The 19,025-nt window shown below is 45.2% G+C and overlaps 1 protein-coding gene across 2 annotated transcripts in view; it reads right to left on the bottom strand.

Moving 5' to 3' along the window:
• Nucleotides 1-19,025, bottom strand: part of cpped1 (calcineurin-like phosphoesterase domain containing 1) — a 233,636-nt gene that overhangs the window by 167,580 nt on the left and 47,031 nt on the right. For both annotated transcript variants that reach the window (XM_078418303.1, XM_078418304.1), the window contains exon 2: nucleotides 14,679-14,897. In XM_078418303.1, the coding sequence (XP_078274429.1) occupies nucleotides 14,679-14,897 (219 nt within the window). The remainder of the gene's footprint in view (nucleotides 1-14,678; nucleotides 14,898-19,025) is intronic.

The following is a 19,025-nucleotide window of genomic DNA, read 5'->3' as shown; positions in this document are numbered from 1 at the left end:
ATATATGGTAAACATATATATGGTAAATGTTGAAGTCAGCAGGCCGCGGTAGGTGTGTCGATCCTAGGCAAGGGATCGGCTCTGATGGTAAGTCCACGTCCCGGCGGTGGGGCTCAAAATCCGTCCCGAGCAAGACCGCCAGCTCCATGATGTTAGGCCACAGAGCGACCGGAGATACGATCCGGAAAACAATCGCATCTCCGGTAAGGTGAGAGATTGAAAATAAGTTTCCCCTGACCCCCCCCCCCCCCCCCCCTCCCACATAGAACAAACCAGAGAACATTAACACAAACTTTTAAAACACACTAAAAATAACAAAAAAAAGACGAAAAGACAGACTGTACGCGAGGCTGCCATCACAGCGCCACCCGGTGGTAAAAAGGGAGTGAATTGAAGAGCAGGCAGACCCGCGGCCTTAAATTATATTGTCCGCAATGGGTGTACTATCAGGTGGCTGCATGACTGCTCATTTACCTTCTTATCCACAAGCCCGCTGCAGTAAACTGTAATGGATCAAATGGAGGTGAAACGTTAACATGGAAGAAAATGTGGAGGTCACGATAGAGGTGGATGAGAGAGAACCAGAGGGTGTAAACCCAATCAGGACACAGGCCATGCTGGGGATAGGGGTTGCTGTGGAGGGCAGAGGTTGGGATCAGCATCAAGGCTGCCTACGGGGCATTGATAGGTCAGAGTATAAAAACAATGCTGGGTGCATGGGGATGGGAGAGGAGATGGAGATAACATTTTAAGAAGGGTCTTGACCCGAAACGTCACCTATTCCTTCTCCCCAGAGACGTTGCCTGACCCGCTGAGTTTCTCCAGCTTCTTGTGTCTATCTGACATTTTAGGCATACTTGTGTCTATCTGACGTTTTAGGCATAAAGCTAACTGTGGTTGGGTGTCACCAGAGAATACAAGGAGGGAATTTAATGTACTGGGGTCCCGTCTAATGCTGTGTAACAAAACACACCACTGTTCCAGGCGTGCACAACAATGGCCATTGCTGGCCCCACTTGGAATTGCATTATTCATGGTGAACAGCACCTCACACTCTGACAAAACCAAAGTGTCTGAAAATGATGTAGAAATGGTCGCTAATATTTTTCAGTTCCTGCTGGCCATGTTTCCCATCATGCAGTGTTGGAATAAGAGATGCAGTGCAATACGATCTCCAGCCCTTGATATCCAAACTAAAAGGTACTCAGGCAGTGGAGTACTTTTTAACATCCCGCCCTTGAGATCTCTTCAGTGACAGTGAAATGGGTGCATTTCAATTGAAATATTTAAATATGCCTAGCTTCATCAAGCAAATAAACATAAGCAAATCCTACAGGCGAGCAACATGGATTTAATGTGATGAATATTTTTCATGCTCTACAATAGCTTGAAAATGGAGGTCAACGGTCTGTTTCCCGAACAATCCAGCAGTGGAGATGGTTTGCATACTGATTCACTCAGCTTCTGATCAGTCAGATGTCAGCTTCTGCTCCGTTGCATGGGTTTGAACAGAAAACAATGATTTCACGCTTCCTTAGCTTTCGAGCTACGATATTACACTGGTCGTTGTCCTCACAATTATTCCGCCAAAATAAACATGCTCTTCCAGTGTTATTTGTGCAACTTTCTGATAATATAAACCAACACACGGGTATGCCCCAACACTTTGATCCTGTTATTACAACGCCCACACGTTTTTGAAATCTAGTTTGCAATCTGCTCAGGTGTAACAACTGCCTGTTATGGTCTCAAGGCATAGTTGCAAGCCACTGAACTAATGACTTGATGCACAAGTTAAAATTCCACACGGTGCCGATGGATCTTAAATAGAGGAACTTAAATAAATCGACAATCAAAAGCTAATATCAATAATGATGATCACGAAATTACTTCACAGTAAACACCTAATTCACGGATGGCCTTTACCACCCTTTACCACCCGAATTGGTCGGCCTCTCTTATAACCCTTGACTCACCAATGAAGTTGACTCCTAACTGCCCTCTGATATGCAAGCCTCTTGCTTCAGGCACTGTGGAATGGGTAACACCCACAAAAATAGATAAGTAAATATTAAAAACTAAGATTCCAATTTATTTTCCTTTCCCCATTTCCAATTATTACATTTTAAGAAACATGTACATATATACACCCTCTCAGAAGAAATTAAAATGGTGGCCATCACCTCCATAAATATGATGTTTCGTAAATTTTAGTTTAGTTTAATTTAGTTAGCGATACAGCACAGAAACAGGCCCTTCTGCCCACCGGGTCCGCGCTGACCAGCGATCTCCACACATTAACACTATCCTACACCCACTAGGGACAATTTTTACATTTACTAAGCCAATTAACCTACAAACCTGTACGTCTTTGGAGTGTGGGAGGAAACCGAAGATCTCGGAGAAAACCCACACAGGTCACGGGGAGAACGTACAAACTCCGTTCAGACAGCACCCGTAGTCGGGATTGAACCCAGGTCTCCGGTGCTGCATTCGCTGTAAGGCAGCAACTCTACCGCTGTGCCGAAGTGACTGCCCAATCAGCTTCAGCTTCAGGCCATTTTCCCCTTGGAAGGGAGCCTTGTTAGTAACCTGCAGCTCATTGTAGAGCAGTTATTCCTTTACATTAAGTAATAAAATTAAGCCAGTGGCAAAGTTATTTGCCAGTTCTCAGCTTTAATGCATATTGTTATATGCATATTGTTGTCCCCCCTAAATCTCAGTCTGAATGAGAGGTCTCGACCCAAAACGTTGCCTATTCCTTTTCTCCAGAGATGCTGTCTGACCCACTGAGTTACTCCAGCTTTTTGTGTCTATCTTCATTATAACAATGCCTGAAAAGAAGATGAGATTTCTTACTCTGTGGAAACTGTATTCCACTGGCACACATTAAGCTCACTTACAATAATATGTTTTCTTTATTTTTTGTTTAAATGGTTTCTAGATAAGTGGGAAATTCAGGGTACATTTTCATTTCTTAATTTAAACAAAAGCTTTTGCAATATCTTTGAAAATTGTTTTATCAAAGATAATATAGTCAAGTCAAGTCAATTTTATTTGTATAGCACATTTAAAAACAACCCACGTTGACCAAAGTGCTGTACATCTGATTAGGTTCCAATGGGGAAAAAAATGAAACATACAGTAGCACGCAAACAGTTCACAGCGCCTCCTCAATGAGCCTCAAACGCTAGGACGTAGGAACTCCTCCCTCCCCCAAACAGAATACATAACATCAATGACATTATGACTAAACGTATTTTGTCCAGTAAAGGCATCATATTGACCTTAATTAGTTGGCATATCATTTCCATTTAAGTTTCTCTTCCTGTTTGTAATGTTATGAAGCCACTGTTGGCAGCAGATGTTGTATCAGTTCATAGTTCAGTACCCATCGATGCATTCTGCTCTGCTGCACTTGAATTGACAAAATGTAACCTCTGCAGAGTAAGCTTGACATCATCTATGTACAGCAGTGTAATGAAATCATTAGCTACAAACAACTTCCATCTTCATTCAATTAGCAAATGAAGTAGAGATAACAAAACTAGCCAGGGGAGTACGAAGGAACTGATCTTCTCTGGGCAAACCACAGAATCTCAAGGCATTCAGATACTAACGAGAAAAACTCCTTCAAATACCACCTTGCAATGAAGAAAAAAGAACAAGATCTCTACACAGGCAGCACTCTTGAAAGTTGCTCAGACTATAAAAATTCAAAGATCTTCCATTTATTTCCCTGCAATGAAAGAAAATGAAAATTGAGTGCTGCTCCCATCATTTTAGAAAACTTCCACATCTCTTCCAGAGCAAGAAGATAGGCATCAGCAGATAAGAGGCAATCACTCTGCCCTTCCCTCTAGACTCACTGCATCTAGCATATTGTGCTAGGCTTTCCACAGACAGCATATTTGATTCTCCTTTGAACATGCCATCTTTGTCTTTTCCGAGCTTCAAATACACCATCTAAAATTTTTTCGACATTTGTCACCTCAATTTTGCATTGAAACCGTCCCACTGTTAAATCCAGTCTAATCATTCATTCCGACTTGTAACCGCTCAACTACTTCCCTCTTCATTTATAGAGCATAGAACACAGTGCAGCACAGCAACAGGCTCGACAGCCCATGATGTCTGCTCTGAACATGATGCCAAATTAAACTGTGCAGGAAAATAAACCTGCAGATGCTGGTTTAAATCGAAGGTAGACACAAAATGCTGAGTTACTCCAGCATTTTGTGAAATAAATACCTCGGATTTGTACCAGCATCTGCAGTTATTTTCTTACACAAAATGCTGGAGTAACTCAGCGGGTCAGGCAGCATCTCGGGAGCGAAGGAATGGGTGACGTTTCGGGCGAGAAGGGTCTCGACCCGAAACGTCACCCATTCCTTCTCTCCTGAGATGCTGCCTGTCCCACTGAATTACTGCAGGTTTTTGTGTCTATCTTCGGTCTCTACCCTATCAATGTCTCTCGTGATTTTATTATTCCTTTAACCTCTGACTCTGCAGTGAAAACAATGCAATTCAACCCCTCCTTATCGAGTCATAGAGTCATAGAGTGCTAAAGCGTGGAAACAGGCCCTTCAGCCCAACTTGCCCACACCAGCCAACATGTCCCAGCTACACTAGTCCCGTCTGCCCGCGTTTGGTCCATATCCCTCCAAACCTGTCCTATCTATGTACCTGTCCAACTGTTTCCTAAATGTTGGGATAGTCCCAGCCTCAACTACCTCCTCTGGCAGCTTGTTCCATACACCCAACACCCTTTGTGTGAAAAAGTTACCCCTCAAATTCCTATTAAATTTTTTCCCCTTCAACTTTAACCTATGTCCTCTGGTTCTCTATTCACCTACTCTGGGCAAGAGACTCAGTGCATCTCCCCAATCTATTCCTCTCATGATTTTATACACATGATTTTATAGTTAATACCTTTGAGAAAACCTCAGATGTTCCAAAATCTCTGCATCTTTCCTATAATGAGGTGACTAGAACTGCAGTACAATACTCCAAATGCAGCCGAACCAAAGTTTTATAAAACTGCAACATCCTGACACTTATATTCAATGAAGATAGACACAAAACGCTGGAGTAACTCAGCAGGACAGGCAGCATCTCAGGAGAGAACGAATAGGTGACGTTTTGGGTCGAGATCCTTCTTGAGACTGAGAGACAGAGGAAGGGGAAACTAGAGATATGGAAGGGAAAGGTGTGAAAATGACAGATCAAAGCAGATGCTGCTCAAGGAAATGTAGAATGGATCATTGTTGGCTGAGCGGAAGGTGACAACAGGGCATACATTCAGTAAAATTAATCGGGAGGATGGTGAAACGAGTCGGAGAACTTTGGTGGGGGAGGGATGGAGAGAGAGGGAAAACAGGGTTACTGGAAGTTAGAGAGGTCAATGTTCATACCGCTGGGGTTGTAAGCTGCCCAAACGAAATATGAGGTGCTGTTCCTCCAATTTGCATTTGGCCTCACTCTGACAGTGGAGGGGGCCCAGGACAGAAAGGTAAGTGTGTGAATGGGAGGGGAGTTAAAGTGTTTATCAACCGGTAGATTGCGGAGGCCGAGGCAGACTGAGCGAAGATGTTTAGCGAAGATGTAGCCGATCAAAGTGCCCCATCTAAACTTGTCCCATTTGTCTGAAAAAGAGTCTCGACCCAAAACGTCACTTCTCTCCACAGATGCTGACTGTCCCGCAGAGTTACTCCAGCATTTTGTGTCTATCCTCCAGAACTGCTGCCTGTCCCACTAAATTACTCCAGAATGCTGTTTAGTTTAGTTTAGAGATACAGCGCGGAAACAGGCCATATCGCCCCACCGGGTCCACGCTGACCAGCGATACCCGCACATTAACGCTAACCTATACCGACCAGGGACAATTTTTTAACATTTACCAAGCCAATTAACCTACAAACCTGTACATCTTTGGAGCGTGGGAGGAAACCGAAGATCTCGGAGAAAACTCAAGCAGGTCACGGGGAGAACGTACAAATTCCGTACAGACAGCAGCCGTAGTCGGGATCATACCCGGATCTCCGGCGCTGCATTCGCTGTAAGGCAGCAACTCTACCGCTGCGCCACCGTGCTGCGAATGCCGACCGTGTCTCTCTTCGGTTTAAACCAGCACCTGCAGTTTCATCCTACACTTTCCTATCCATACACAAACAAAAAGCTGGAGTAGCTCAGCAGATCATGGATATCCATATACCTGTCCATGACTTTTAAATGCTGCCTCAACTATCTCCTCTGGCAGCTCGTTCCTTTCAAGTGAAAACATTGCCCTTCAGGATCCTATTAATTTTTTTCCCCTCTCACCTTAAACGTATGTCCTCAGGTTCTTGATTCCCCTTACTTGAGATAAAAGATTTGTGTAGTCATCCTATCAACTCTCCTCATAATTTTCTACATCTGCAAAAGATCACCCCTTAGCCTCCTGCATTCCACGGAAAAAAATCCAACTTCCTATAATTCGGGCCCTTAGGTCCTGGCAACATCCTTGTCAACAGGTTAGTAGTTGGGATCAAGAGAAGCCAGTGATTTGATAGCAGCTTTGGACCAAGATGGAGGCAGGTTGTATTGGAGGGAGCTCGTGCAGTGGGACAGCAGCACTTGACAACAAATCAATGGCATTTGACAAACAGTGATGGCAAAATGGTTACATCGGCAAAGCTGCAACCCAGAGGATAGAGCTGGCAATGCATATACAGAAGTTCAAATTTCACCATGGAAGCTGTGGGAATTTAGATTCAATAAAGACGTATATTAAAAGAGCAATATATTAGAAAAAAAACGATATATTTAAAAATAACCTTTAGTATTGAGAACTGTGAGATTTCACCGTTGTAAATATTAATGCCCAACAAGAGAGGAAATTAGCCATTCCAAGCATAGTTCCAGAAAGTGAATTACCATCACCTATCCCAAAATGTCCGAGCAAGTTATTCGTCATATCTTAACGGCTATGTTAAAAGCAAGAACTGTGTAAAACCATACAGACCACCCAGCATTATTCATGGCGTCAAAAATCAGAGTAGTTGCTCCCTGTACAGCCAAGCTTGTTTATTCTTCCTCTAAAAACATCTGGGGACTTCTGTCTAAATTGGAAGAACTGTTCTACAGAATAGTCAAGCAACAGCCTCAGAGGCCTGCACAACAAGCTCAATGTCCCAGCATGCAGTGGCAGTACTGTGGTACGAGGACAACAGAGAGCGGCCCTGCATTGTTGTTGATTCTTTCACTTGAACAGAACTTGAAAAATTCATTACCTATGAGGGGAAAGGAACATCGGCCAAGTGGGATGTTTTTAAAAGTGTACTGAAGAAAGCTCAAGATGTGTACGTCCCCGTTAGAGTGAGGGGCAAACGTAAGGAAGCTTGGCTGATGAGGGAAATTGAGAAGTTAGTCAAAAACAAGAAGGGAACATGGGACAGGTGCAGGCAGCTGGGATCAAGTGCATCCCTGGAGGAGTTTCGGGAACTAAGGAGTAAACTAAAAAAGGAAATCAGAAGGGCAAAAAAGGGCCAGGAGGTAGCTCTGGCGGGCAGCATAAAGGACAACCCCAAAAGATTTTATAAATACACAAGGGGGAAAAGGGTAACTAGAGAGAGAGTGGGACCTCTCAGGGATCAAAGCAGTCACCTCTGTGTGGAGCCACAGGAGATGGGCAAGGTCCTAAATGAGTATTTCTCCTCTGTATTTCCATGATCCATGTCTAACTTTTCCCTTCCCACCTTAACTTGTCAGAGATGGACACAAAATGCTGGAGTAACTGCACAGGACAGGCAGCATCTCTGGAGAGAAGGAATGGGTGGCATTTCGGGTCGAGACCCTTTCCTTCTCTCCAGGGATGCTGCCTGTCCCGCTGAGATACTCCAGCATTCTGTGTCTATCTTCAGAGTAAACCAGCATCTGCAGTTCTTTCCTACACTTAATTTGCCAGAGGATGGGTTAGTGTTCAATATCCACGACAAGCCCGGCGATTACCACAGCTACTGCCGTTATACCTCCACCAACCCTGCATCTCTTTGTCCTTCCCTTTCTCCACCATCCTCCACACTCAATGGATTATCCTCTGTAATTTTCGCCCCTTCAAGCATCAGAAGTATGTTCCCCTACCTTTCTGAATTTTGAAGAGGCCATTCCCTCTGTAACCCTTATTCACTCTTCCATCACTGTTCTTTTTAGCGGAGCTGCCAGCTGCATTTTAGCTCTAATCTTCCCATTGCGCTAGAATGCAAAACAGTTCTTGCAAGCAAAGCAAAAATTCATTCGCACCTCTTCCAATTTTGTGATTTACATTCAGCGCTTTGATGTGGTTTCTCCTCTGATGGTAAAACCAAATGAAAATTGTAGACCACCTTGCAGCTCTTCTCCATTTACACAGCAAGGGCAATCCTGAGCTTCATGATGCTCACAACCATGTCTCTAAAGCAGCTTCTCAGTTTCCATCTGGGAATGGTGCAACCCTTGGGGCTCAGTATAGAATTTAACAATCATCCCATTTTCCCTTTGCATACATGACCTTTGTTTTAAGTTGTGTTGGGAAGAAACCTGCAGAAGCTGGTTTAAATCGAAGTAGACACAAAACGCTGGAGTAACTCAACGGGTCAGGCAGCATCTCTGGAGAGAAGGAATGGGTAACGTTTTGGGTCAAGACCCTTCTTCAGACTCAGACTGTCTGAAGAAGGGTCTTGACCCGAAACATCACCCATTCCTTCTCTCCAGAGATGCTGCCTGACCCGCTGAGTTACTCCAGCATTTTGTGTCTACCTTGTGTTTTAAGTTGTTCCCTTTGATCTTCTTTGTCCCTAACTTCTGTTTATTTTTTAAAAAGTAAGTCATCTTACTAACTGTTCCTATCACAAATATTCCCTCTGTGTCCATCACTCTTTCCACTCTCTGCAACGCAAGGCACAACTGTCCTCTCGCTTTCCTCACCTGGATGAACAGTGCTCACCTGAAATATCAATCCAGTTTACCTCCGCACAAATGCTACTTCACCGGCTCAGTGCTTCCAACATTTTGAATTTCCAGCATCTGCAGATTTTTGGCTTCAATACCACCCAGGATTCCCTGCAGTGGTTCAGCTGTGCTCAGTGAAAGGAGAAAAAGCACAGCAAATACTCCAGATGGGCGGCAGCTCTGTTAAATTACCCCTTGGTGTACGTTAGTGGAAAATAATCAGGAGAATGCCTCTAATGGATTTGCTCCCTTGACGCTAGATGAGTCAAATAGTCTGCTCTTGTGTCATTATAATCACATTCATTCCTTTGACCAACAATGCACTTTATCTTCAAAATGCTGGAGTAACTCAGCAGGTCAGGCAGCATCTCGGGAGAGAAGGAATGGGTGACGTTTCGGGTCGAGACCCTTCTTCAGACTGATGTCGGGGGTGGGACAAAGGAAGGATATAGGTGGAGACAGGAAGATAGAGGGAGATCTGGGAAGGAGGAGGGGAAGGGAGGGACAGAGGAGCTATCTGAAGTTGGAGAAGTCGACGTTCATACCACCGGGCCGCAAACTGCCCAGGCGAAATATGAGGTGCTGCATCCACCAACATTTCCGTCACCTACAACAGGACCCCACCACTGGCCATATCTTCCCATCCCCTCCCCTCTCTGCATTCCGCAGAGACCGTTCCCTCCGCAACTCCCTGGTCCACTCGTCCCTTCCTACCCAAACCACCCTAACCCCGGGCACTTTCCCTTGCAACCGCACGAGATGCAACACCTGTCCCTTTACCTCCCCCCTCAACTCCATCAAAGGACCCAAACATTCTTTCCAGGTGAGACAAAGGTTCACCTGCACCTCCTCCAACCTCATCTATTGCATCCGCTGCTCTAGATGTCAACTCATCTATATCGGCGAAACCAAGCGCAGGCTCGGCGATCGCTTCGCTGAACACCTGCGCTCGGTCCGCATTAACGCCACTGATCTCCCGGTGGCCCAGCACTTCAACTCCCCCTCCCATTCCCAGTCTGACCTCTCTGTCATGGGCCTCCTCCAGTGCCATAGTGAGGCCCGCCGGAAATTGGAGGAGCAGCACCTCATATTTCGCCTGGGCAGTTTGCGGCCCGGTGGTATGAACGTCGACTTCTCCAACTTCAGATAGCTCCTCTGTCCCTCCCTTCCCCTCCTCCTTCCCAGATCTCCCTCTATCTTCCTGTCTCCACCTATATCCTTCCTTTGTCCCACCCCCGACATCAGTCTGAAGAAGGGTCTCGACCCGAAACGTCACCCATTCCTTCTCTCCCGAGATGCTGCCTGACCTGCTGAGTTACTCCAGCATTTTGTGAATAAATCGATTTGTACCAGCATCTGCAGTTATTTTCTTATATAATGCACTTTATCTTATTGGCTCAACAAAATGCACCTCAATTACTTGCCTGGGTCACCCTAACTCTCAACCCTTACCGTCAAAAAGGACAAGGTGCAAAAGAACACCACATCTTCTGCCTTCCTGACTTGGAGACTTATCGCTGTTCCTTCACTGTTTTTAAGTTGTGGAGCTTTCTACACCACTGCACTGTGGTGGATCCTTCACCAGAAAGACTGCCCTGGATCAAGGAGGCTCACCAAGATCTTCTCAATGACAATTAGGGATAGGTAATAAATTGCTGGCCTTGTCAATGTCAATTACAACCCTAAAAATGATGGTCTCCTCAGGCTGTTCTGTACAACGTGATGTGGAGGGGCAGAATGTTTTGTCGCTAAGAGTGGCCCAGAGGGGGAAGAGCTTGATGCCCCAACACTAGTAACCTAATCATGAAGGAACAAGCAATGCAATTGAAATATCGAGATGTGGAGGAGCCATCGTTAATTGGCTGCCAGTTACAATGCAAAATTCATCTCACCATATTGGAGAGGAGAAATGTGCAGAAAGTTATTATTATTATTTTTTAAGCGTGGAACCCCTTAGATAACTTCAAGACGAGTTCTCTGATCCGTTTCCAAAGGGGGGAGTTTGGTGATGAGTTTAGAGGTGATGATAGTGTTGAGTGCCGAGCTCCAGTCGATGAAGGCAGCCGACGTATGTGTTTCTGTTATCCAGATTGTTCAGAGCCGTGTGGAGAGCCAGCAAGACATCTGCTGTTGACCTGTTATGCCGATTGACACAATGAAGTGGATCCAAAAGATTTATGAGGCAAGGGTTGATTTACAGCGCAACCAATGTCTCAAGACAATTTATTATGGTGAATATAAATGCTAGCAGATGGTAGGTCACCATGTTCTTCTTGGACACCAGTGTGATAGATACCTCTCAGCACAAAGCCATATTGTACAATTGAATTATGCACTCTTGTCAGCTGTCTATAGACACAAAATAATCTCTCCAGAGATGCTGCCTGTCCCGCTGAGTTACTCCAGCATTTTGTGTCCATCTTTGGTGTAAACCAGCATCTGCAGTTCCTTCCTCCACACCTTGTCAGTTGTCTATTGTATTTTGGGTTATCAAAGATGCATACAAACACTGCACACATCAAGGTTAAAAGAAATTCCAGGAATGATGAAATACAGTTGCACTGTGAGGGTTGCCTCTGTTCATCAAATGGAATGACTTGCCAGCTAGATCTTTGAAGCCGTCCAATTAATCACCTGTCCTGTCTAAACAGCCCACAGTCATTACAGTTCAATGCAACAAATTCAATGTTTACACACACAAACACTCACACACAAACACACACTACCACAACCAGAGACAGTGCTGAACTACCATCTACCTCTGATGTCCCTCAGACTATCCTTGATTGGACTTTGTTAGCTTTACTTTGCACTAAACGTTATTCCCTTATCATGTATCTATACACTGTAAATGGATCGATTGTAATCATGTATTGTCTTTCTGCTGACTGGTTGGCACGCAATAATAAGCTTTTCCCTGTACCTCGATAGAGGTGACAATAAACCAAACTGAACTGAACATACGTACACATACACGCACACACGCGCGTGCGCACACACACAGTTTTTACAGTCAACTGTGTTAGCAAGTGAGAATCAGGAGAAATAGCACAGTGTAGACTCAGTTCATGAGAACACTGCTCCCTACAGCTGTTCCCTTTATAACATAGTAGAGTCATAGAGTCATATAGTGATACAGTTTGGAAACATGCCCTTCGGCCCAACTTGCCCACACCAGCCAACATGTCGCAGCTACACTAGTCCCACCTGCCTGTGTTTGGTCCATATCCCTCCAAACCTGTCTTATCCATGTACCTGTCTGTTTCTTAAATGTTGGGATAGTCCCAGCCTCAACTACCTCCTCTAGCAGCTTGTTCCATACACCCACCACCCTTTGTGTGAAAAAGTTACCCCTCGGATTCCAATTAAATCTTTTCCCCTTCACCTTGAACCTATGTCCTCTGGTCCTCGATTCCCCCACTCTGGGCAAGAGACTCTGTGTGTGAAAGTACAAGGGCATTTAAGCACAAATGATAACATTGCTTGTAGTTACCTGCATATAATACAAGGGCTTTGATGGAAATTTCACAAATACTTTGTTACATCATGTATAGACGAAGGAAATGCACGAGAGGTTCAGTTCCCACCTTTTCTGGAGGAAAGCGAGTTGAGTACACGAATGCAGACGCAGGGAACGTTAGATACTGGAGTCTTCCTCACCCTGGGTATTGAGAAGATGAACATCTTCTGTCATTTACACCGCAGTGCCTCACTCACAACGTCTACGATGGATTAATCAGCCGGCTTACATCCAAGTGCAGGCAGTGTCCCAGGCAATAATAACCACAAGCACCATATTTTACATGTCATATAGAAAGTGACAGAATAGGTTGAGAGATAATCGGCCAGCTCTCTAAAGTACCAAGAGACTGGTAATTTAGTTTCCCTTCTGACAGTAATGGCTGCAATGCAGCAACAGCAAAATTAATTCAAATGTGCAAGCCTTTCCAGACGAATCTTTGTGAAAGACGCACGGCTCACAATGCCGCTTCACAGGCTTTTTATCCACAAAATAATAATTATTTAACCTGTCAGCGACAACTGGTTGAAAACAAAGCATTGACAGAGATGACAGACAGATTAGGTGGGAGTGGAGACCTTAAAGTTGATTGATTTTATTAAAGCAGGATATGAGCAGATAATAAGGCCAATTGTTTCCTGTCAATTGGCAACATAAGAGAAAACAAAAGGCTATATGATCCCTCGAGTCTCCTCTCTTTAATATCATGGCTGCTCCTCTGCCTCAATTTAACTTCTCCTTGGCCTCATCTATCCCTTCCCTTCATTTTGTTCAGAAACCTCTGCTCCTCTTCCTTACTTTTCCCCACTATTTACAACCATTTAACATCCATGATTGGGAATTGCTTGCAAAATTCTCTCTCTCTCTTAAACCTTAGGCACACGGAACATGCTGAGATGGTTTTGATGGTGAATATACAGCAGTAGAGTTGCTGCCTTACAGCGTCAGAGACCCGAGTTCAATCCTGACTGCAGGTGCTGTCTGCACAGAGACTGTACGTTCTCCCTGTGACTTGCATGGGTTTTCTCTGGGAGCTCCAGTTTCCTTCCACACTCCAAAGACGTACAGGTTTGTAGGTTAATTGGCTTTGGTGAAATTGTAAATTGTCTCTAGTGTGTGTCGGATAGTGTTAGGGTGTGGGGATCGCTGATCGGCATGGACTCGGTGGGCCGAAGGGCGTTTCCACGCTATACCTCTAAACTAAACTACATCAACTGTAGTCTAATTTTAATCTACAAGTATATTATTTCCTGTATTCAGTAATATATATTGTTAGGGTGACCTCAATCAAAATCAACATCAAGTGAGACATGCGGTGCAGACGTTGTTCAGTCCAGAACAATACATGTCCTCTTATATTGCCTACTCTTTCTAAAAAAAATAACTAGCCTTCCGATCTTTATTAAGGGATATTTATTTCCAATCAATCCTGGTCAGTGAAAGGCAGTAACCAGTTGGTGTGCATCAGGAACTTTAGCTAATCTGCCCTTTACCTGTGAGATCAGCTGGAAAACATCTGCGGTTTCACTGGGCACGGAGCAGTAGCTCAGCACAGTAAGATGGGGGAGAGCGGTGAGCGCAAGACCACTGTGTGGAAGAACAACCTAAAAACCCAGCACTGTCGCAATGTGGTCCAACTTTGGAGATGCACTGCAGTGCAGGAATTGGGCTTGTTCACCGTAACGAGTTCAAGACATCCCCAGATCTGTTTTGCCTCCAAACAAAGTATTTCTGTCAAGCATATTATTATTCATCCACCCAAATTACAACTGGGGAATGATTGTTCACGAGTTAACAAGCTATAGGAGTAGAATTAGGCCATTCGGCCCATCGAGTCTACTCCACCATTCAATCATGGCAGATCTCTGCCACAGAATTCCATTTTCCTGCCTTCGCCCCATAACCCTTGACACCCGTTCTCGGAGAAGTTTATTTAGCATTGAATTCTGAAAACATAAAGAGGAGATATCTCCTCCCACCACCACCTTCAATAAGATGCCAATGCCAGATACTCTCCCCTGCCACCACTCCAAAAGAAACTTCCCCTCAGAAACTGTATGGCTCATCCATCCCCGCCCGCCATCCAGGGACCCAAACGCTCCTGGTACAATTGAGTATAACTAAGTATTAATTAATCACAATTGAGCATCAGTCCATCGCGATAGCTTTGTGTTTTGTCGATCTCAATTACCTGGCATTCCATGAACCAGATCTCCACAGAGTACAAGGAACCTGGGTTTCACAGTCAGCTTGGTGATGGCCTGTACTGCTTGTCCTGTGAGCTGGATCTCTTCCTGCCATTCATCACCCCCACTGTCACAGTCACCGGCCCGCCACGCTTTCATCAGGCCAAGCTGAGGATCGGCTCCTTGAATGAAATAGAAAGGTCCAGTCCAAATGCCTTCGGTCTCTGGGGAAACAGATGAAAACACATTAGGTTTAGTTTAGAGATACAGCACGGAAACAGGCCCTTTCGGCCCACCGGGTCCGCGCCGACCAGCGATCCCCGCACATTAACTATCCTATACCCAGTAGGGACAATTTTTACCTTAACCCAAGCCAATTAACCAACAAACCTGTACGTCTTTGGAGTAGAAACATAGAAAATAGGTGCAGGAGGATGCCATTCGGCCCTTCCAGCCAGCACCGCAATTCATTGTAATCATGGCTGATCGTCCACAATCAATAACCCGTGCCTGCCTTCTCCCCATATCCCTTGATTCCACTAGCACCTAGAGCTCTATCTAACTCTCTCTTAAATCCATCCAGTGATTTGGCCTCCACTGCCCACTGTGGCAGGGAATTCCACAATTTCACAACTCTCTGAGTGAAAAAGTTCCTTCTCACCACACTTTTAAATGGCCTCCCCTTTATTCTAAGACCGTGGCCCCTGGTTCTGGACTTGCCCAACATTGGGAACATTTCTCCTGCATCTAGCTTGTCCAGTCTTTTATAATTTTATATGTTTCCATAAGATCCCCTCTCATCCTTCTAAACTCCAGTGAATCCAAGCCTAGTCTTTTCAATCTTTCCTCATATGACAGTCCCGCCATTCCAGGGATCAATCTCGTGAACCTACGCTGCACTGCCTCAATTACAATGATGTCCTGCCTCCATTTTTTTCCCTGCATCTAGCCTGTCCAATCCCTTCAGAATTTTATATGTTTCTATTAGATCCCCTCTCATCCTTCTAAATTCCAGTGTATACAAGCCCAGTCGACCCATTCTTTCATCATATGTCAGTCCCGCCATCCTGGGAATTAACCTGGTGAACCAACGCTGCAATGGCAATAATGTCCTTCATCAAATTAGGAGACCAAAACTGCACACAATACTCCAGGTGTGGTCTCACCAGGGCCCTGTACAACTGCAGTAGGACCTCCTTGCTCCTTTACTCAAATCCTCTTGCTGTGAAGGCCAACATGCCATTTGCTTTCTTCACTATTTGCTGTACCAGCATGCTTACTTTCAGTGACTGGTGTACGAGGACACTCAGGTCTCGTTGCACCTCCCCTTTTACGAATCTGACACCATTCAGATAATATTCTGCCTTCTTGTACTTGCCACCGAAGTGGATAACCTCACATTTATCCACATTATACTGCATCTGCCATGCATCTGCCCACTCACCCAACCTGTCCAAGTCACCCTGCAGCCTCACAGCATCCTCCTCGCAGCTCACACTGCCACCTAGCTTTGTGTCATCCGCAAACTTGGAGATGTTATATTTATAATTATTTTTATTTGCAATGAGTTCTATCATGCATGGCGCCCATGGAGTCCTGCGAGAGAGGCTTGGCATACACCGCGTGAACATGGGACTTTCTTCATTTGCCCCATTATTGTGGATTTAGTAAAGGAAGTTGTGGAAGAATTTGGAACTGGGTCAGATGAACTAAAAAGATTTGGGAGTGAGAGGGATTCTGGTGGAATGACCGATGCTGGGAGCTGGGGCGAGGAGTCTGAGAAGGGTGTCGGTTGGAGACAGCGTTGAAAGAGGAAAAACTCTATTGTCCTCCATTGTCAGAGTGAGGCCCAGCGTTCCTCCATTGTCAGAGTGAGGCCCAGCGTTCCTCCATTGTCAGAGTGAGGCCCAGCGTTCCTCCATTGTCAGAGTGAGGCCCAGCGTTCCATCATTGTCAGTGAGGCCCAGCGTTCCTCCATTGTCAGTGAGGCCCAGCGTTCCTCCATTATCAGTGAGGCCCAGCGTTCCACCATTGTCAGTGAGGCCCAGCGTTCCTCCATTGTCAGTGAGGCCCAGTGTTCCACCATTGTCAGTGAGGCCCAGCGTTCCACCATTGTCAGTGAGGCCCAGCGTTCCTCCATTGTCAGAGTGAGGCCCAGCGTTCCTCCATTGTCAGTGAGGCCCAGCGTTGCACCATTGTCAGTGAGGCCCAGCGTTCCTCCATTGTCAGAGTGAGGCCCAGTGTTCCATCATTGTCAGTGAGGGGCCCAGCGTTCCTCCATTGTCAGTGAGGCCCAGCGTTCCATCATTGTCAGTAAGGCCCAGCGTTCCTCCATTGTCAGAGTGAGGCCCAGCATTCCACCATTGTCAGAGTGAGGCCCAGCGCAAATAGGAGGAACAGCGCCTCATATTCCGCTTGGGTAGCTTACAGCCCAACGGTATGAACATTGACTTCTCTAACTTCAGATAGTCCCTGCTTTCCCTCTCTATTCCCACCCCTTCCCAGTTCGCCCACCAGTCTTCCTGTCTCCGACTACATTCTATCTTTGTCCCGCCCCCTCCCGACATCAGTCTGTAGAAAGTTCTCGACCCGAAACGTCACCCATTCCTTCTCTCCCGAGATGCTGCTTGACCCGCTGAGTTACTCCAGCATTTTGTGTCTACCTGCGTTGAGTAGAGGTTAGACTAACCATAGAGGAGACAAGAAAACAAACTGCTAGAAGAACGCAGCTGGTCGAGCAACATCTGGTGAGGCAAAACGGGATGGGTCAATGTTTCATGTTCAGAATCTTCATCACGACTGTAGGCTGGAAAGGGGGTGGAGGGAGAGAGGAAAAATAGGTATCATATACTTTAGAAGTGTCTAGGAGCTGTGGATGATGCGTGGAACTAGAGAAATGAAATGATGGCCAGATGGAATCAGGAGGTTGATGGAAATGGTGAACAGAGGGGGAGAGAACCTGGCTGGGCTGGTGAGAGTGGGAACACAACACAACTGGTTACCCAAAATTGGAAAATTCAATGTTCATCACTGCTGCCCAGCATCTCTTTATCTAGAATTTGCCACCAACGTCTCAATATTCAGAATGCTTCACACACTGATGCTGGAATCTATTTCATTATTGTCGGGCCAAAGAGAGCCATTAAAGGGAAAAGTAGGGAGCCAAATGCCACGATAATCAGACTAGGTATCAAAGAAAGAAAATAACATTTGAATGGAGTGGTCTCACATTCATGTGTCCGTCATGCACTTACATGGTGCACAAACACAAGCTATATTGATCAAATGATTCTCACTGTCCTCAGGTTTCTGTATACTTTGCGTACTAAGACACAAATCAAATAATATTTCCCCTGCAGTTAATGGTGTAACAGGTAGAAAAGATCCCCTGCCTGGGATCGACGCTCCAACCGCGCCTGCGGATTTCAACATCGAGGAGATCGCAGTCTCGGGTAGAGGCTGATGTCGGGAAACTCCAAAGGTTCGACCAGCCCCGTCCAGGGTCAGATCGGCCAGCGTGGGGGAGCTGTGAATCCCCCCCGATGCAGGAGTTTGATCGACTCGACAAGGAGGGTCCGACCACCGGCTACGGGAGTAAGTTCGTCCCGTCAATGGAAGGCTCGAGGCCCCCGACCGCGGGATCACAAAGGGAAGAAGATGGAACTTTTTTCACCTTCCATCACAGTGAGGAATGTGGAGGAGTCACTGTGGTGGATGTTCATGTTAAATGTATTTTGTGTGTTCTGTTGCTTTTTATTGGTATGACTGTATGGCAAATGAAATTCCTCGTATGTTGCAAAATGTATTTGGCTAATAAAGTATGATTATGATTATAATTATTATGATTATGATTAACTAGTTGGGATTGCAAGAATGTTTCATTGTTACATCCCTCAGTTGAACAAAATAATAACTTAAGACACCCAGGTAGTTTAAACAAGGAACAAATAACTTCCTCAGTAAAAGCACCAATGTTGTATCTGAACTGTAATATCCCACAGCCTCTCCAGCTCATATTTCCTCTATATGTAAATGTTTAAAACAAAAATGTAAACACAAATGTAGTTCAAGATTAGAATTATGAGCACACTGTGCAGAACACCTGCACTAATCTATCTATCTATCTATCTTCTATATAATACTAAAACTCAGATCTTGTGTTATATATATATGTATGCGCGTAACAGCGGTTTCTCTGATTTCGTCAAAACGGTGAACCGTAGCGCCACGATTTTTGCACCGCCTTAATCACCACGCGGTTATCTGCTGCAAAATTGTTTTTTATTTAATTCGGCCACATGTTTTTTAAGTTACAGAGGTTTTAAAGCGCTCCCCCCCCCCCCCCCCCTAAA

The sequence above is a fragment of the Rhinoraja longicauda genome, chromosome 21 (genome assembly GCF_053455715.1).
Source record: "Rhinoraja longicauda isolate Sanriku21f chromosome 21, sRhiLon1.1, whole genome shotgun sequence".
Classification (NCBI taxonomy): domain Eukaryota; kingdom Metazoa; phylum Chordata; class Chondrichthyes; order Rajiformes; family Arhynchobatidae; genus Rhinoraja; species Rhinoraja longicauda.
Note: the sequence above shows the minus strand (reverse complement) of the source record. Positions and strands in the feature narration are given on the sequence as shown.